The sequence below is a fragment of the Athene noctua genome, chromosome 18 (genome assembly GCF_965140245.1).
Source record: "Athene noctua chromosome 18, bAthNoc1.hap1.1, whole genome shotgun sequence".
NCBI lineage: Eukaryota > Metazoa > Chordata > Aves > Strigiformes > Strigidae > Athene > Athene noctua.
Window position 1 is genome coordinate 6,888,628 of NC_134054.1, and position 19,333 is coordinate 6,907,960.

General features: G+C 43.4%; 2 protein-coding genes across 8 annotated transcripts in view; one reads left to right on the forward strand and one right to left on the reverse strand.

Moving 5' to 3' along the window:
* Nucleotides 1-19,333, forward strand: part of RECQL5 (RecQ like helicase 5) — a 38,996-nt gene that overhangs the window by 7,219 nt on the left and 12,444 nt on the right. For all 4 annotated transcript variants that reach the window (XM_074921647.1, XM_074921648.1, XM_074921651.1 and 1 more), the window contains 2 exons: nucleotides 752-914; nucleotides 1,280-1,362. In XM_074921647.1, coding sequence (XP_074777748.1) covers nucleotides 752-914; nucleotides 1,280-1,362 — 246 coding nt within the window. The remainder of the gene's footprint in view (nucleotides 1-751; nucleotides 915-1,279; nucleotides 1,363-19,333) is intronic.
* SMIM5 (small integral membrane protein 5) lies at nucleotides 3,229-19,227 on the reverse strand. Of its 4 annotated transcripts, none has more exons than XR_012634728.1 (5): nucleotides 18,941-19,227; nucleotides 12,797-12,882; nucleotides 10,451-10,604; nucleotides 8,721-9,046; nucleotides 3,229-3,901 (listed from the first exon to the last, which is right to left on the reverse strand). XR_012634728.1 is itself a non-coding variant. In XM_074921656.1 (4 exons), the coding sequence occupies exons 3-4, from the start codon at nucleotides 10,575-10,577 to the stop codon at nucleotides 8,925-8,927; spliced, it is 249 nt and encodes an 82-aa protein (XP_074777757.1). In that variant the 5' UTR covers nucleotides 10,578-10,604; nucleotides 12,797-12,882; nucleotides 18,941-19,227; the 3' UTR covers nucleotides 7,792-8,924. The 4 variants fall into 4 exon arrangements, 2 of the variants coding, with proteins under 2 accessions (XP_074777757.1, XP_074777758.1); XR_012634727.1 differs by having other exon boundaries at nucleotides 3,229-3,904; XM_074921656.1 differs by lacking the exon at nucleotides 3,229-3,901 and having other exon boundaries at nucleotides 7,792-9,046.

Sequence of the window (19,333 nt, forward strand, 5' to 3'; positions counted from 1 at the left end):
ATCATACCTGCCTCTGGGACGTGCTGGTTTTGAAGCAGACTGGTATTTAAAAAATTGGCAGCGTTACTGTACTGTAAAATCCTCTCAACACAGGTATAAGCTGAATTGCTGAATAGTCGGGTACAAGCAGGTTTAAAGCAGTCTTGCAGTGTGAAGTGTTGAAAACCTTCCTTCAGAGATTACATAAAGTTTAGTAATGATTCTACAGTCGTATTTGCTGGCTAGGAAGGATGCCCTCTTCTACAAGTGAGCTTGATGACACTGAATTTCCCATTTCCCTTTGTTGGCAAAGAGAAGCATCTTTCTAAAATTGAGTATTTAAAAAAGCATTCTGTTATGTTCAAATTGTGTTCCACAGAATAAATAGGGTGTTTTTATTAATGCTGTATTTTATGGTAAAATCTCCCAAACTCCTCAATGTCCTTATTCTGAGTTTTCACAGCCCTACAATCTATGCACATTTGGGATATTCATGAGCTCATTCTTTTCCGTGCATTTGGAGTGACATCCTGCTCACATGTTGTTAAGATGCATTTGTTTTCTTATAGCTCTGCTGCTTTCCATGTGTCTTATGTGTTAAGATGACTTAAACTTCTGTGTGAAAAATACCTTGCTCTGCTAAATCCTCTGTCTTTTATGCTTTTGCTGCCCTATTTTTTACTGTTGTTGATGTCCACAAACAACAAAATCATGTATGCAGTGACCTGTGAAACGTGCAGCCTTATGTTTCCCGTTGCCTTATCACATGCAGATTTGTTGCCCATTGGAATATTGCAAAGTCAATGGCTGGATATTACCAAGAGTCTGGCAGAGCTGGGAGAGATGGGAAGCCATCCTGCTGCCGCCTCTATTACTCAAGGAATGACCGGGATCAAGTCAGCTTCCTGATTAAGAAGGAGCTCTCTAACATCCAAGTAAGATGTGCAGAATAGCATCCACCTGCCTAGATACGTTGCCTTTGCTTTGATCTGGTTTGCCTCTTGCTTGCAGTGACCTCTGAACATGCAAAGATGAAATGAGTTTTTCTGGGTCTAGAGCTGTCTGTAGCCCCATTTCAAGGGACAGCAGAAGGGAGCGAAGCAGGAAGGGGAAGGGCTGCCAGATGCAACTCCAGGTCTGTTAGAGGCATGGATGGGCAGAAGTGTGGAGCAGAGACAGAGTGGTGTCTGTATCTGTTTGCTATATTGATCAGAAGGGTTAGGTTTGGTCATCACTAGAGTTACTTTATCTGTTTATATTTAAACTGAAGACTATAGTTATTGTCCTTATCTACTTTCAGGAAAAAAAAGGCACCTTAAAAGAATCTGACAAAGCTGTAATGACAGCCTTTGATGCCATTGTGAACTTCTGTGAGGAGCTGGGGTGAGTGCACTTCTTTCAAACACTGTTTAATATTTCAGAAACCATGCCCTGTCCCTTCTGAGGCACTGTTATGGCTAAGATCTTGCATGTCCAGGACAAAAAATACTGAATGAATCACCCAGTATCTTGCTGTCCAGACTGAGGAAGGTGTCCCTGAGACATTGCTTGCTCACTCCCACCTCTGAGTTAACCGAGATGTTGGTCTTGGAGCCAGACCAAGTGACATGGTGATGTTAAACTCTTAAGTCCTCTGGCTATGAATTTTGCTATGTTCTATCTTTGATGATGGCCTGACTTATTTGCATTTGCTTTTGTTTTGACTCTTTCCTCCTTCACTACATCATCCCTCTTCTAAGGAGACAAACAGATGGCCTAATCAGCATGGGATGGAAACATTTAGATTTAATGTTTCTGTAAATCTCAGGAGCTTCACTCTGCAAAGTACTAGGTATCCATGATTCTCATAGGCCTTAGAAGGAGCTGATGGTGCTTAGAATGTTTCAAAAACGGGCCCAAATTATGGATGTGTCCAATCTAAATGCAGACTAGCAACCGCAACATGCATTGTTCAGGTTTAGTTCATGACTTGTAAGCTGTAATTGTACTAATTGCTATTCTATGGTGGATAAGACATCAAAGCTATAATTTTGCCAGTAAGAAAGTAGTATATGTTCACTGACTGAAAATGGGCAACATGTGTCTTGCTTTCAAGTCTGCATTGTGTTTCATTTTTCACACCTGTGTCTAGGGCAACTTTTTTAGTGTGAACGTAACACATGCTTCTTTACTGATGCCTTGGTGAGCACCTTCTCTCCTTGTGGTCATGTTTCATAAACAAATACTGGTTTTAATGGAGTTGCTCTGGGGAAGTCTTGCTTGTACTGAAGTATGGCACAACACTGAGTCCTGGGGCACTTGAAGGAGCATTTCCTTGCCCAAAGTCAATGTGATTCTGGGAAGTAGCGACCAGGAGGCTTCTTTGCTATAAGTTTGATCCACTTACTTGGCTAAGCAGCTTTGCTCCTTCTGGTGCATGTTACCAGCTCATAGCGAAAGTGGTCAGATGGCTGTTTGTGTCTGGGTTTTGTATAATCTGAGAGGCAGCTGTATCTATCTCTTTAGATGCTAAGCTTAGGAAACCTTGTCTTGGTATCTATTTCTCCTTGAGACTTAAGCTGGTTACTAGTAGAGTTAGTCGTGACTGTCACTTCTCGGAGTGGACCCTAGTGCCATAAGAACTGGGCTGGGATCACTGAACTAACCTGCACAAGCCAGCAGCAGTCACAGGGTGTTCCAGGGTGGTGTCCCAGGGAGGGAATGAGTTAGGCTCCATGTACAGCATCTCTCACTTCAAGCAAGCTGTAAAGAGCCTGACTGCTCTCTGAAGTGAGGATGTTTTCTAGAGTTGCACTGCAGCAGTGAAGCAGTAACTGAGCAAGGACAGAGAGAAAACATTCTCCTTCACTCAGATGAATAGAAAAAGGATTTCACCGGGTACGTAAGAGATTTCTGTAAGGGAATATCACTGACCTAATTAGAAATCACGTGTCTCCCACACCTTTTCTTCCCTTCCCCTGCTCACTACATTCTTCCTACTATATAACATGCCATGTGCATCCCAGAGTTGCATATTGCAGCACCACTGACTGGCTTCCCTGATCATAACTGTACAGGAGACTAAGATGCTATGTAAAGGAATGCCATGTTGCATTTCTTTTTTACATTTTGAATTAATATAGTTCTGTTTGCTATCTAAACAGTGAAAGCAAACCTCAAACTCTGACCTTTCAAGGTTCTAAATAAGAACAAATAAAGACAGATTGTATACTGACAGGCAGGTTTTTGCATAGTATATTTAAGCTATTGTCTGAGTATGACAGGAGAACAGTGGTATAAGCTGCTTTTAGAGAGTGGGTTTAGACAAACGTCTTGCTGGTCAGACTTCCCTGTTCCCCGTTTGCAAAATGGAGAAAAACAACATGTAAGTGCAGCCACAGAAGACATCTTTATCAGTTTTAGGTGGTGGTTGACTATTTTCCACCTCTAACCAGTGGGTTTGCTTCAAAGATGAAAATCAGGCAGAGATAAGATGACTTTGGTATTTGGCTGGTCATGTAGTTCCTTAATACAGACAGCCTTATGTTTGAGTTCACTGTGGACTTGCAGAACAACTTGCTGGCATTGGTGCATTGCTCTTGATGTAGAAAAGTTGCACAGGAAGAAATAACCACCCAGGGAGAGACAATGAGAAAGCTTTCTATGACCAACACAATCAGGTTGTAGCTGGGCTGATTCTTGCTGAGCTGCAGGGCTCCAAGTACTGTGTCTCAGCTTTGCTGTTTATGCACCACTGTGTTTGTGCCTTGGAGATGAGCAGCACCCAAAGATGCCAGCAAATAGGAGGAGAGCAATAAAAACAAGACAGAAGGTGCCAATCACCACTAGCCCTCCAAGAGCCCAGTCACTTGTTACAATCCGTCTCTTTAGGTCTTCCAGAACTGAGGATGCCTCTTGTACTGATGACATGTTGGCTTCCACCCTGCTGGAGGTAGACAAGAACAGTATCAGATGTTGGTGTATCCTCTCTATGCTCCCAGCCACAGTCCTGAAACCAGTATCAGCATTATGCCTGCAGGCATCCTTCTTCCAAAAGGGAGAGTCACCCTTCACAGAAATGGGAGCATAAACCAGAAGAAAGATAGCTGAGGCATTTCACAATCAGATCTACAGAGATATAAAGAGAAAAACTTCTGGCTTTACAAGATTTTGGGGGTTGAAAGTTATTTTAATCATAGTTTATCAGTATTTTTAATAATATAGTGTGTCTCCCAGCATGTTCAGTATGAACCCTTCATCTCTATCAACTGCACAGTCTATGCATGAAAGACAAGTATTGAGTGGGAGAACTTGCTTGATACCATTGGAAGAATCCCTAAAAAGGACTTGGGCACTTAAACTCTGAGAACATACTGGAGACTAAATGAACACTTATTTAAAAGCAGACAAAAAGCCAACCAACCAAAAAAACCCCCCACCAACAATAAGCAAAGATCTTCATGTACAACTTTTTGCCCCCATTGGACTTAGAATAGTGTAGTTATGTAGAAAAGGTCTCCTGTTAACAGAGTTTGCTTTAGTAACACTTTCTGTTGCTTGGCAATAGAAGCATAAGTTTTCCTCCCATGAAGCTCAGCTCAGTTTAAACTGGGATCTCAGTGGGTTCTAGGCACTTGCTTTTTCACCGATAGTTCACATAATGACTCGGCTATCAGCTTTCTAAAAAATATCCAGCATCACTTTGCAAGCATCTTGTGGTTTTACTAAAGCTTCTCAAGGGAAAGGATGGATTATTTCTCACACTTTCCCTCAAATACAACCATGCAAACTTAATACAGGAAGAGATTTTTATTTTTGAAAAATTCTTTGACTGACTGCCCCTTACATCTGTATCCTCAATATTGTAAGGAAGAGAACTAGCTGTGTAAAGCATATTTTATCCTCAGCAAGCCACGCTTGGCCATGAGCACAAGCTCACACTTCAGTTTGGTGAAGTTGTTTTTTTTTTTTCAGCAGCCAAATATATTCAGTTTGTGCTTTATTTTCTGGACTTATGGCAGATCACCATGCCTAGTCTCTAACCAACAGGATTAAAGCTGTTCTGGATAGCTTCCTTTGCCTTTAAAAAAGAGGCAGCCTAGATACTAGTTCTGTAGAGCCAAAGGCAGAAACCCTGTGTGACTGTACATCCGAGAAAGTTCCTGTGTCTCTTGCTAGCCATAGTTAATCTGAAATAGGAGTTGTATGCAATTTTATAAATACCTGAAGCTGTTGTGATTGTAGTAGGTGTTTCTTCTGGTACCTCCTCTGCACCCACTCCAAGAGATCTTGGCCTATGGAGAGGGACCCCCTTACTGCACCTGGAGACCCACAGAGCTAGTATGGAAGTTGCCTGTTTGTACTGTAGTAAATAATTAACAGCTGACTTTCCTCCCAAGGTGTGGTTAATCTAATCAAAGGCCTTGAGCCCAGTTAAAAAGACCTAGTTCAGCTGTTGCTTGGACATTTCTTCCTCTGTGTGGCTTTATCCATTCATGCACATGTTCCAGTGGTTGTAAAGGCCCACTGTGTTCTCTGATTGGGGAGGGCTGCAGGTTGTGGTAGAGAAGAGGGCTTTGTTTCCTGGATTCTGACCAGATCTGTATTGTAAGCTGTATTAGGAGACTGCCCTATCTAAATGAGACTGTGAACAAGCCTGCCCTCCAGTCCAAACTTCATCATGACAGTTTACATGGATCAACTCATTACAGAGTCTTGCACTGCTGTTGACTGTGGTCAAACTGACTCCCTGTTGCTTTCCTAACTGAAGAAGACCAGAGGGATGGTGCTGGAGAGAAGTGGGAGGGGAGGAGGAGAGTGTGGTGTGTGAGACTGCCTGTGTGTAAAAGGAAACTTGTTTTTCACAAGCCAAGCAAATCAGGCATGATGTTACAGAATAGAAGCTATTCCATTAAGCTGTCGATAGAACTTCAACCACTTCTGCTGGAGAGCCTAGCCTGAGTCTCTTTTAGGTTCCTCAGGGTAAGAAACTATTTCAACGCTTGTATCATCAGGACTGATGTAACTGTATTCCCTTGTGGTTCCTTCTAGGCTCACTCAGGCTTTCATAACACATACAGAAGTTGCTGTGTTAGAAGCAGTCTTGCCTTAGCCTGTGCTCTTTGGAATCTCTCTCTGCTTTTTGAAACAGAGAGGATCCATCCTCACTCTAGTGCTCAGGGCATTCCAAGTCCCTTTATGTGGGTAACCACTAAAGCCAAAACCACAAAAGCTTGTGTGAGTGGTGAGCAGGGACCCAGAGACTGGCACGTTTCTAGTCAACAGAAACTGAAAAGCTGCAGTAAGATGGGGATTTGCTGGGCATTGTTCAGGCCAACCTGATCTATGGCATGTGAGAAGGTGTCAGACCCAGCCCAGGCAAGCAATTGGCCTACCTAAATACCAAGTACAGGACTAGTCCAGCTGAGTACAAAGCAGAACACTAGGCCTGTGAGGTCCAGGCAAATATGTAAAAATAGGTCCAGGAACACCTCCTCTATTTAGAGAATTGCTTCATTTTCTCTCTCTCTCTTTTTTTTTTTCCCCCCTTTAACAGTGCTGTGTTTATTCTCCGTTTCTAATTCAGGAACTTGCAGTGATAAGACAGGAGCCAGTTCTCTTGTCCCCTGCCGGATATCTGCCAGTGGTTTAACTTGTGACACTGCTGGAAACATGTATTTGTAGCTTTTCCTGTTGAGATAAGGCCTGGCAGCTTGTTCTAGTGACAGCAACCTGTCAGTCGTTGGTGTGTTTCCAGCCCGCTGAGCTTCCTCCTGACTGTTAGCACAGACTGGATCCATGCGGCTGAAACATTTCTCAATGGGATTCTGTTAATTCCTGTAGCTGGCACTGTGTAGCACAGGCTGGGAAAAGAAAGTAAGCTCTGTCCTTTCACAGGTCTGGTGACTTAGACACAGAAACGTCTGTTGAGCCTGTCTCCTATAGAAGAGGTTCAGAGACTTCCTATACCACCTTGATTGCCACTTGTTTGTGAGTGAAATGAGCAAAGACATATCTGACAGAGGTTAGGGTGATGCATCCTCTGAATGTTGGTTAGAGTAAATTGATGCCACGTTTGATCTTATCCTACCCTAGTGTATTGATGGGGAGTGAAATCTTTGGGACAGCGTAATAAAGGCTGGTGCTTTCTTAGTCTTAGTGTAACTGCATGCAGTAGCTCATTCTAGTGCAGCCTTCTGTTGGCAGTTGTCAAGTTGGGGCTCAAATACTTTTCAAGGAACATTCTCATCTTCTGCTGGAAAGTTTTTCTTTTAATACTTTTTTTTTTTTCTCAATTTTTAGACCATTCTCTGTGTCACTGGCTGCAGATATATTCCAATGTGCAGTCGCACAAAAGTGCAAATACCTAAATTTAGTTTCTTTGCAAAAATTAAAGTGCATTAAATACATAAGAAGTTACTAATTTGGGTGTACGGATCAGAGAAAGTTTTCTTTACAAAGTTTTCATTTTTTTGGCCCTTCTGAAGTGTTAAGAATGTTTAGAAGTCCACTGTTATAAACTTGATGACTGTTTTCTCTAGCTAGATGTTTGCTCTGTTATATACATGTGTAATCCTTTTGACTTCTCTACACTTAGCAGTTGGAATACAAGAGTAGAAGATGACTTATCTATATGCATGTAACTTTTTATACCTTCTCATAAAGGTGATTGGTTTCACATTTGGGGCTGAAAGGCCAATGGCTTAGAGTTAGGTGCAGTATGGTCTTCCGTTTGGCTGTCCCAGTTAAGAAAGTTGTGGCCTGCACCATAGCCTGGTACTTACACAAATCCTTTCCTGAAGTTCACTGAAGTGTAAACCAAACATACACAGTGGCTGCGACATGAAAAAGGGGTTTATTTGCACTTGTTAACTTCAGCCATACAGCCTGTTCTGGGCTCTGCTTTGTCACAATGCCCGCTGTCAGCGGCTGCATGTATACCCTGAAGTGGTGGTTACCATACTGTATGTGACTCCTCTGAAATGCCTTTGTGTATGCTAATAAACATACCGTAGGCATAATGTTTATGTCCACTAAAATAAACTGCACAGAGTGTAGGGAGTCAGGCAGACAGGTCTCTTGAGTAGGGATAGGGATTTGTTCATCTGGAACTCTCATGCTCTGTACATACCACTCACCTGCAAGAAGCAGAAGAGCAGAACCACACAGGGGATAGGGACGGAGCACATTTAGCAGCAGAACAATCAAATTAAGACATAGCATTTGTGAGTTTTTCCCTTTTGCCTTTGTCTTTCTGTTTACAAAGGGTATTGCACGTGATCTGATTTTTTTCTTTGGCAATTTCACATCGTTGTAACACCAATGACACAAAGCAGGAAGCATTTGTTACCAGCTGTACTTGGAGCCTCAGCTGGCATGTCTCAGTAGGTCCATGATTTGTTGTTTTTAGCAGACATCTCCACTAAATGTCTCTTGTAGATGGCTTTTAAGAGAGCAGGTTTGGGCTTGATCCAAGATGTACTGAGCATGTGGACTTCCCTGTGATGTCAGGTGGGTTTTGCTAGCGCTCAGCCCCGTCCTGTGGCATTAGCCACTTGTGAAGAGAGTAGGTGCTGCCTGGCGTGTGGCAGGGTCCGTGTTCTCTGCTTTGCTCTGTGGCTCCGTGCTCACAAAGGGAGTCCTTGGCTGGCCCAGCTGCAGGGCTGTCATTGGGAAAGCCTGTCTGTTTTCTCAGCAGCATGTGTCCAGGCACCCCCACCCCACCCCAGAAGAGGGAGACAGTGATGGTAAAGGAGCATTACCTTTCTGGTAGCACCACGGAGCTCAGTAGTGGCCGTCACAGAAAGAAGGAATTCCATGCTGTGATTTCTGGTCCTCTGAGTCATATTAATTAATATTGTTATTGCCATTTTCAGTGAGCTAGTGTAGGCAGGCATTCCCATAGGACTGAATCATGATGTCCGTGCATGTCCTTCATAGTAGTTTGTGTCACCTCTTGTTGTACTTCATGAATGGGCAGTTGGGCGGACTTGGATCTTCCTACGTCTGTGGTCAGGATGTCTGTCACAGCCACAGCAGCTGTAGCAGCAGCAACTGCAGGCAATGATCATGAGCACCAGAACAGTAACTAGAAAGAGAAGCAGAGGATATTGCTTTATGGTGTAGGAGCAATCATTGCAGAGTAACCCTATGTCTCCTCCAAGTTGTTCAGTGAGCAATAGAATGAACAAAGCCTGGTTTCTTGCCAATATTTTTTGCCCTATATCCCACCTCCCTCCTCCTAAGTTCCTGCTCCCTTGTATTAGTTATCCATTTAATCTGGACAATCATTACTGGATATTTCATGATCATAAGAGCTAGGTACCAAACCACGTGGGGGTATATCCTTACCTCCCTAACGGGCTGTTGTTTCAGAGCTGACATGCAGTAACTAAGTGGAGCTGCATGCCTGGAAAGGATGGAGATCCCAGATCTTCCCATAGTTGTGTCAGAGGCAACTTGAGAGGATTTGGTGAGTCAAACTGGCAGTTGCATTTCTGAAGAGTGCATGCAGTGTACCCTTCAATAAGGATAGATACTTGTGACTGGTTGACTTTACTCTTTCTTATGTATTTAGCTTGAAAAAATGGATACTTCAAATGCAGGGTGTTATTTCACAAAGCAGTGGGCTAACTTACTGTTATTCTACACTAGGAATAATGGTTGGTGTTAGGAGGGATATTTTAATTTATCTGGAATAGAAAAGAATAACATGTTTAATCCTGCAAAACACAAAGGAGTGCGTGAACGGGCACATGTGCATGCATGTGTTCCTTAAACATCTGGAGCTGGGCTGCCAGGTTACTGGACCGGTGAGGAACCAGCTGTAGGTATGAAACAAATAAAACAGCAGGTGTGTCTTTCTGAATTCCAGCCCAGGGAGGAGTGTCCAGGCTGGCTGTACACCCTTCCTTCTGGCTGGGAGCAAAGTGTACCACTTTGAGGGGCAGGGCCTGCCTTCCTTCCTGCTTGTTTTCCCACTGTCTAAACAAACTTCATGCCCCTTGATCAAGTAGCTCTTTGTTACTCCTTCCATGCCATCTCCACACAGAGCAGCAGGAGGGATCTTGCCATTACCAGAGGAGAATAAACAGGCTCATCTGAAGCATACTGGCTTCCACTGAATTGGGCACAGGAAGGACACTCAGAGTCTCAGACTTTAAGTGTCTCCTGCGGCAGCGAGATGTCCTAACACTATTAGTCATAAACTGTGTCCTATGCATCAAAACATTGCAGCAGCTCTGAGTTGGTTAAATACTGCTGTTTAAATTAATGCTTAAATATGAGAGCTTTGTGGCTTATTATGCTCTGCATGCATGTAGAGATACACTGAGTATTAAAAAATTACCTCAAAATTAAACTGGGCCTCAGAGCACAGCCTGGAAAACAACTGCCAACAACTTTGACCCACCAACAAAGACTGTGGAGCAAGCTGCCCCTGTAGAAGAGCAGAGACATTCTGATACCCCTTGGCCTCCACCAGTAAACTCACCGATAAACAGAAGAACCACACAAAAGGACACAATCTCCACTGGGTCAGCCTTGGGCAGTTTCTGGAGCTTAAGGAGAAACTTCTCACCAATGGTTTGCATTTCCTTCAGAAAGCCTTCAGATGACATTCTGGCTCAACCTCTCCAGGCTTTATGCTGTAGAAGAACCAAACAGAGAGGAAATCTTTTAACTGACTAATGCTACGAAGCTGCCAGCCTTCTTATAGAGCTGGTGATCACAAGGAAAACAAGTTTATCTGGTCTCAGTCCTTGCTCCCTGTAGCTAAGGTGGAGGACTATTAATTGTCTACGTGTTCTGGCACTGTTTAATTTCAAAATCTGCCTCTGAGGGTATTTTTGTTCACTTGAGCAAAAGCAAAATGGTGTTTCTTCTAAAAGGACACATTTCAGCAGGCATAAAGTTAGAACTGGACAGTGCCTGCCCTTTGCTTTCACCCAGTGAAAGTAATTTTTTTTTTTTCCAGTTGTGCTAACTTGTTCTTCCAAAAAGAAATGTAATTCTAACTTGACTTGAATTCCAAATGCTGAACTCCAGTGGTACGTAGTTTTCAGTTGTGTTTTACAGACTAACACAAAGTAGATTCCCTTGAAGACTTCTTACACTTTCAGCTACCGAAAGCCCCTTCAAGAACTAAGGCACTTACTTCAACACCTCACTACAATACCATTAATAACGTTTTATCAACTTGTTTTACTGAATGGTGATATTAAGAGCTAAAGTCTGCGTTCAGTGGGGACAGCTGGATGCTTTCCAAGTTCTTACAGATGACTGCAAATTTTATATGGTAACTAAATGTAGCTTTTTTCTTTTAAGCCACAGTCTGTTCTAATTGAGTAATATATGAATTGAACAGTGCACGTCCACCAATCACTGCTGGTGATGAGCAAAGCAACAACAGCCCCTGGATCTGTCAGGGAGATACTTCATTGTGGAACTCCCTCCTGCTCTGCTCAATAATCTTATACCTTCTTTATTCTCAGAACAATCGCCAGGAATTACTGTTACTTCAAAATATTATTAGTCTGGTCAAAGTTAGGTGCCTTGGTTTTGCCAGCAATATTTGCTGTTCTTTTGCCCCGTGAGCAAGATTTTGAAAGGCACTTGCTTGCATGAGAGCTATGGAAGTTCAAATTTTACTTCAGGCAGTAACTGGAATAGGATATTGTTGAGAAATATCCATAGTTTCACCTAAAACAAGTGTTTGCACAGGTGGACACTTGGATGGATTATAACTCTTACATCATTATTATATCAGAATGTACTAGCTTGTGTCTGTTGCTGTAGTCAACACTGTTTTAGAACTTGAACACTGCGATTCAATATCCTAGTCTTGCTGATAACACAAAGCCACGTGATCAAGACATTACTTCCAGAATAAGCCAAACAGTTCATAATTCCACATCTGGTTTGGTTACTCAAACAAATGGATGCTTGGAGTTCAGTTTTTCTAAACACACTGAGGACGGAGAGACCTTGGCTGTTTCTTTGCATGCTGGGCTTAAATACTACAGTGCCAAGTTAAATTACATTTTGTATGTTTATGCAATTCAGAAAGGGTTTTCTTTGTTCCTTTAAATCCAAGCTAAGGAATAAAAATCTGAACCAGCTGGTTTCCTAGGGATGGGTGTGGATGGAAAATCTACATCTACAGAAAGTTCTCTGTGCAACTTAGCAGGGAGGCATAGCTATGGCCTTTTGACCTGAAAGGGTCACTTTTGAGACTAGGGTGAAAAAGTTCCGTCCAGATGATTGCTGTACCCCAAGCGAGCTGCTCAAAAAATGGCTGCTTTATCCTTTGCACAGTACTGCAGGATTGTGTGTCCAGCAGGTTTCCAGTTTTCTTTCAATTCCAAGAGATGGTGGTGCAGGCAGAGAAGTGATTTGTATTTTCTGCTCTTGGCTCTAGAAGAAAAACTTTTTTTAAAAAGTAAGTATTTCTGGCCCTAACATTATGAAAATGTTTGTTCCCTTTGGAGGTGTTTCTGCCTGCCCAGGAGCTCTCCTAATAAGGAATATGCTGTAACCTTTTGTGCCATGCTTTGGGCTGCACCAGAAGCAGCAAGTATAAGAGTCAAGGTTCTGAAGTTTGGGTGTAAGGTGTAAAATTACTGATTAGGATTGTAGAACTCTACGTGGATTAGCCAAGTGCCTAGCCTAAAACAATAAGCGCTTGTCTCGGTAATGGACATTCCTTTGCCTATGGTACCTGATCTGGAGCTAAGGAAGGAGGTTTTATTCTAAAAATTGCAAGGAATGTTGCTTGTTTACCTTAGTTTGAACTTCTTGAGGACAAAGTTTGATGTTGGTGGTGCAGTCACCAACCTACCTGTGAGGAAGCAAATGTTTTTCTGCTTGACTGCACTTCTGACTGCACACTGGTTCAAAGGGCTCTTGCTGCTTTGCGATTTCTGCCTGTGGAGTGTAGCAGAAGGGTGAAGAATAAACGACTTCTTAAAAAAAAAAACCCAAAGTAAAACTCCTCCAAGAAAGCTAGTTGTATTCATGGACTTCTGTATCTTCTATTCTACTAGTGATGTAAAGTCTTTGGTCAGGGCTAGTTTTGATTATGATCTTTTTCCAACTGATTTCAACAGAACCAAGATCTTACCCTAGAGATTAGCATAAAGGTAAGGCAAGTGCTGTGTAACTTAAACTAAGTTGGTTTATGCATCTGCCTTATCTTCCTCATGTACAACACAACAGTGATGATGCTACTTACAAATTTCAGAGTGAAGCCACAGTAATTAATTCCTTTTCATTTATTATAGTGTGTTCAGGTAAGCTCCTGGTCACCAACAGTAGTAAAGGCCAGGCAGTGCAGGATATTTGGCTGAAGCAGTAACTGTCATGATTATTGTTAAAATAGTCAAGTCTTGAGAGATCTGAAACGTAAGGCTGTTTGTCTTAATTGACAGTTTACTTTTGAAGACTGGAGTGCTGTTCTAGAGCCTAGAAAAACCACCCAAGTTAGCACCTCACATGTTCTGTGTGGTTTGGAGCAAACATAATTGTCTGCCAGTGTTCTTCTCAATTGGGAACTTCTTGCTCATTGTCCCTTCTCAAAACCGCATCCACTGAGGATGGGAACCCTCCAGAGCAGAGGAGACATGGCTGTTAGGACAGTAAATCTGAAACCTGTTACTATGCTGAATGACCACAGTGCGATGCAGTGTTCATAATGCATTGTCAGACTAAAGTAATGAACTTTTGCTCTATAGCTATAGTTAGAGATCATTTGAAGTGAAAATAGGGTGAAGAGAGGCAAGATGAGAAACACATGTGAAAAAAAACGTGAACACAATGGTGATGTCTTGTGACAGGCAGTTTGGAAGTTCCTGCTGGGTTGTGCGGCAACCTGAAATTTGTGGTTGTTCTTTTAAAAAACAACTCATCTATCCAGTGTTGCCAGTGGGACTAGATCATCAGTTCTTTCTGCCTTCCGCTATGTTACAAGGCCTGGCAGGGTAGGGAATAAAACAAATCTTCTAATTTGGGTTTATTTGGTTTTGAGGGGAAAAAAAGCTGAATTTGCCATGTGCTATGAGTTGTTAGCCTTGAATGAAAAGAGAGAGCCCAGTAATAATGGAGGGGGATGCCTGATGTCTGCAGGTGTGCTGCTCAGCAAAAGGATTAGATGACCTTTTAAAACCAAAGTAGTATGTCCTATGTTTAGGGCTTCTGTAGATTTAGATTCCCAGAAAGTGCTAATGCTTGTTTTTAATGCAGATTAATCTTGCTGTGCCCCTGAATAAAGCTGTGAAAATTGCCATAATAGCATTGAAATTATCTTTCTGAACTGTTCTAATGGACTTAAGCCATATTGAAGCACTCAAAGAAGTTGGCAGCTCAGCCCTCTTGAGAATAAAGCCATTAAAAGGCCTCAATCTAGACATTCAAGAGAAGAGCCTTGGTCAGGGTTTTGTTGTACTGTGAGCTGGCTGTGTTTTGTAGCTTCCAAGCTTCAAGCAAGAAAAATCTTTGGGATAACCATGTAAGGTGAGGTCCCACATCCTTCTGCTGCCATAGGCTAGTCAAGTTGCTGTATTTCGAAATTGATACAAATTGCTTGGGTGGTTTTGGTCTGACTTTGGTTTGGAAAGCTGTATCCTATCTGTGTGTCTACACAGGTGCATCAAAAATTGAACTGTAGGGAGTGGGTGAGCTTCAGTTTACTGCGGAGGAATGAGACGCTTGTTTAGTCATAACCCTGGTGGCATTTGATCAGCCTATTTCCGTGCAAAGAACATGAATTTGAGTTTGTGGTTTAGCCCCAGGACTGGAAGTTAGTAAATGCAGGCAGTCTTCCTGGCCTGCCAGTGATGCTTACTGGTTGTGTGACTGGGGATAAGTCATCCTATCCCTCTGTTGGGTGACCTCATCTCTGCAAAGTGGTGGAACATGTAACCACCATCAGATGTTTGTTTGTTAATTGTTGTGTGTCCAAGTCTCTAACACGCTATGAAATGTTTAGATAGAAAGACAGTTCCCGGTTTTGTTGCAGTTACAAAATGAAATGGCCTTTGCTTGCTAACTGCTTGTTACATTGAGTCACTGAGCCCATTCAGGATGAAAGTAGATGAAAGCATGGCTTCCACTCTTGGTTGCTCCTTACCCAGCCATGCTCCGCAGAGTTTTATTTCTCTTGACGTGATCCCAATCCATTGGTTTTACAGTGCTCCCTCTGGAAATTTTTGTTTGCGTGGGTTGTTGCTATATGTAAAAATGGAGACGAAGCTTTGGAGGGGGGAATCTGTTGGTGGTGCCCTGAAGCTGCCAACATCTCTAGTCCTAACGTGTCAAGTCCCAGTGAAGGTGAGCTGGGTATCATCCACTGTGCCCATTGCCCTTACAAAGTGCAGCCTCCTGGAGGTGCCCAAGCAAGCAGAATGCCAGGGCAACATTCTCATTGCAACATTGTCTTTTTCCCAAGACTGTGGCTGTGGAGAACAAATACTTTGTGTTGTTCTTATTCAGACAAGTCAAATAAGTTGGTTGAAATTGGACCAATAATAGGATGGGAAGCCTGTATAGATTGTGGTAGTTTATTTGGCAGGAAATCTTAGAAGGCAATCCCAGCCTTGTGGAGGGAGAGTGCTGAGCAGCTGAAGGGGAGAGGATGCTTTTTATTCTGGACTAAAACTTTAAAATAAACTCTCACTGTATTTGGCCACTTTCTTAAGAACATGAAGGCTTGGCCAGTTCCTACACCTACCAGCTTTGTTCTGGGTTCCTGAAGCATGCTTCTGATTTTGTATGGTTAAGGTCTGCAATGCTTCCTGTCCTAAAACACTGTAGGGCTGCTAGGTGTTGTTACAGCTTAGATGCATTTTGGCAGAACATGTAATAATTCCTGTATGATTGTTTATTGTTCTAAGTTTGTAATGTAATTCTGAGATGAAAAGGGCTATAGAAATGTAGTCATATTATCAGTGCATGGTTTTCCCTCATCATTGTTAATGCAATGTTTGCTGCCATGACTGTAGTTGACCAGCCATGTGAATCTTATCTATAGTTCACAGACAAGCCCTTTTTTCCTAAAAGGGGAGCTAAAGGAATCTGACAGACCTATAATTCATTTCCAAGTAGATGAAAATAGTTTCAAGTATCAAGAGAATTTAGTCTTTTAACAGCACACACCCAAACTGGTAAATTGCAGCTCAGTGGCATGGGAGAAAAGCTTTGACTTTGTCAGCTGGTCTGGAAAAGGCGCCCATACGTTCTTTCAGATTATAAAGCTGCCCTGGCTGGGTAGCTATTTGGCTGGAATACCCTGTCATCTCCACCAACCACTATTTGGAGATTGGTTTTGAGGCAGCACCATAAATGTTCCTTCCCTCCCCTACAAGCTAATATTAGATTAATATAAAAAGGCACTGAATTCCCTGTAGTAACAGTTTTGGTAGCTGAGGTACCCACTGGGGCACTGAACTGAGAGTCTCTACACCTCTACAGAACACCCTGTTTTTTTCCAGTCCATCCCACAAACAAGTCCACAAAACCCCATGAGATAATTCCTCACTACTAGTCCCATTTCTAAGTGGAGAAACCAAAGCACAGAGCCATCCAGTGAAAGGAAAAGGTCAATTTTAAAAATAAACCTGTAGCTCTTCTACAAGAGAACTTTTTTTAGGGTTGCTGATGCTTGAATCTAGCCTGAACGTCTATTGCAATATTAGCAAAATAACCATTTCCCAGGAAGCTGACAGGTAGCTGCATGCCTGTGAAAGCCTTTTGAATAGCTACTTCACAAATATACTGGGATCTGTCAGTAGTTTGGTGTTTGAGGTAAGGCAGCTGGAGCCCCCTGGGAATGCTGGAAACACTTCCATCTTCTTTCAGGCCCCTCTGTGCCCTGTCCTTGGCTGGTCTTAGACCTACAGGTCTCACAAATGATATAAATTTTTGAGTTTTTTGAAATATGCTGGTCTAATCCTAGTAAAGATGCCATCTGGGTGTAGGAACTCAAAACTGAAGGCTTCAACAGCTGCTTCCTCAGAAGAATCTGGTAGAAACCATATCAGCTGTAGTTGCGCGGGGTGGTGGTGAGAGCCTGCATGGAGGTGAGGGGTGGGCGCTGCTCTCCTTGCCCAGCTCTTTCAGTCCCTGCTGTCCAGTGTGCAGCTCTGCTTACTGGCCCACCGCAAGCTGTGTGGGTCAGGGGTTTGTGTTACAGAAAGGATCTGCTCTACCAAACTTGGTTTATTTTGTACCTCCACTCCTACAACAGCTTTTGCATTGCTGTCAGGCTGAGGCCCATGCACTATGACAGCTGCAACACAAGCCATGTCCTGCTTTGTATCCAGACATGTGTTTCATATTGCTTATTCCCCCCCGCTGCATATGTACAACACGGCTGCGGCTGGACGAGCCCCCAGCCAAACCCATTAAGATTTTCTCTTGGCGAGGAAAACTTGGCGTGTTTTTCTCTCTCCCTCCCTCCCCTGCCCTTCTCCCTTGCTCCTCCCTCCTTCCCTTTTTTTTTCCCCCTAAACTTTGTTTTTCACGTACTTTGAGAAACCATCTTAACTGCAACAAACAATCTAGAGAGACCCTTCATTAGCAGGGTGGAAACTTCCCTCCATCCCCTTTGAACCTAGGGCTAGACTGGAGGCGTGTGGGTCTTAACTACCAGAACCCACACAGGCAGTTCCAATTTGGTGTTTATACAACACGTAGGTCAGAAAGACCTGCCCTCCCTTCCACATTAATGGGAATGGAGAGAAGTGGAAATACCTGATCCTTAACATTCCTCCCTACAGGCATGTGTAGGATCAGGAAGACATCTTTCTGTGAGAACTGGCTTTCTGCCTCTCTCTCTACCCATTTGTAAACAGCTGACTGTCCGTGCGCCTCCTGGAAGATGCAGGGGGTCCCAGCTCTGTGCTAGGAGCTGCAAGAGCTTCCAAACTGAGTAATTGGCTTCAGATGGCAGAAAAGAGGGGCTTTTATGGGCTGTCCCCTTGCCAGCCCCCTTCCTGTACCCAGCAGCAAAACGGAGATGGGAGCACAGGTTGTGGGACGCCACTCTATGTAAAACCAAGGCTTGGACTCGATCTTAAAGGTCTTTTCCAACCTAAATGATTTTATGATTCTATAATTTCATGGATTTAGGGGATCCTTTTCCTCTTCCTTTTTTTCTCACTGCATTCAGACCTGATGGTCTCGTTACTGCAAACCACAGACGATGTATGTGTTCTCTCCGAGCAGTGGTTTCTCATGCTGTTTTGACTAGTAAACCAGCATCTGTGCCTGATAACACTAGCAGATTCTTTCCTTAAAATGCTCTTGTTAGAAGCTGTGTAAAATCTGTTTATTTCTATTGGACACAGATGCTTAACTTGCACAGTATGCTAGTTCCCCAACCAGGGTTTGTTTTCCAAGCTCTCTGTTTGCCTCAGGATTTGGGGGATAAAACTTAGCTCCAGCTGGGAGGAGCTCTGGAGAAATGCTGTGGCTGGCACCCACTTGGTCTCACATGCTCTTGCCTGCTCTTGCCTGCGCTGGCAGCTCCTCGCTAATGGCACACACACTACTCACACGGAGGAGCAGACCAGCTCTCTTGCCTGCACTAAGCATTCATATATCAAGTCATCAGTCTGGTGAGTGCCCTCTGCTAGAGCTACTTATCAGCTAAGGTCACATTCCGTAACAGCAACAGAAAAATGAGCAGACAGCCTTTCTAATCAGCAAAGAAGTTGCTTACTCCTGCTCTTACTGTGGAAGCACTGCAGGACTGCTGGCTGGCTCCTTTTGTTAGTGGTTCGGCAGCAGCGCAGCTTTCTGCAATCCTATTAACAGCTTTTCTCTCACCACCTTTGCTCCTGAGTGTCCCTTGCAAACAAATTGAGGCTAGCAAGCTCTTAATTCCGCAGCTCACCAGACAGAGAGCTACAAAACTCCAGCTACTTGCTAACTAGCTGAATGTTAAGGTGCTACGGTTGACCGAACACCAGCAATAGCTCAGCCTTACCCCAGCCGCGCCACGAACTCTTCTCCTCCTCTTGTTGTTCTGTCTTCTTAAACTTTCACGTCATCTCTCCCCTCATCCTGGCTTGTGTCTCGCTCCTCGCTCAGCTCCTCTCTGCTCTGCTGCTGACAGCCAGCTGTTGTCTCTGCCTTTTTTTTGTTATTGGTTGTCCTGGAGATACGAAGTTTCGTGTTACATGTGTGCCAGAGAGGGAGGGCGGGCGGCGGAGCCTCCCCAGGCTGAGCCAGCCGCTGGTGCAGGCGCCCGAGTGCCACCACTTGTTGCTCGCTTCCTCAGTGCATCTCCTCCGAGCAAGGTCTTTTACTTCTTTTCCTTTTAATTGCAGCTCTTTTTGGAGTGAGACTTGAATTGATTCTCTCCTTGCGATAGTTTGGG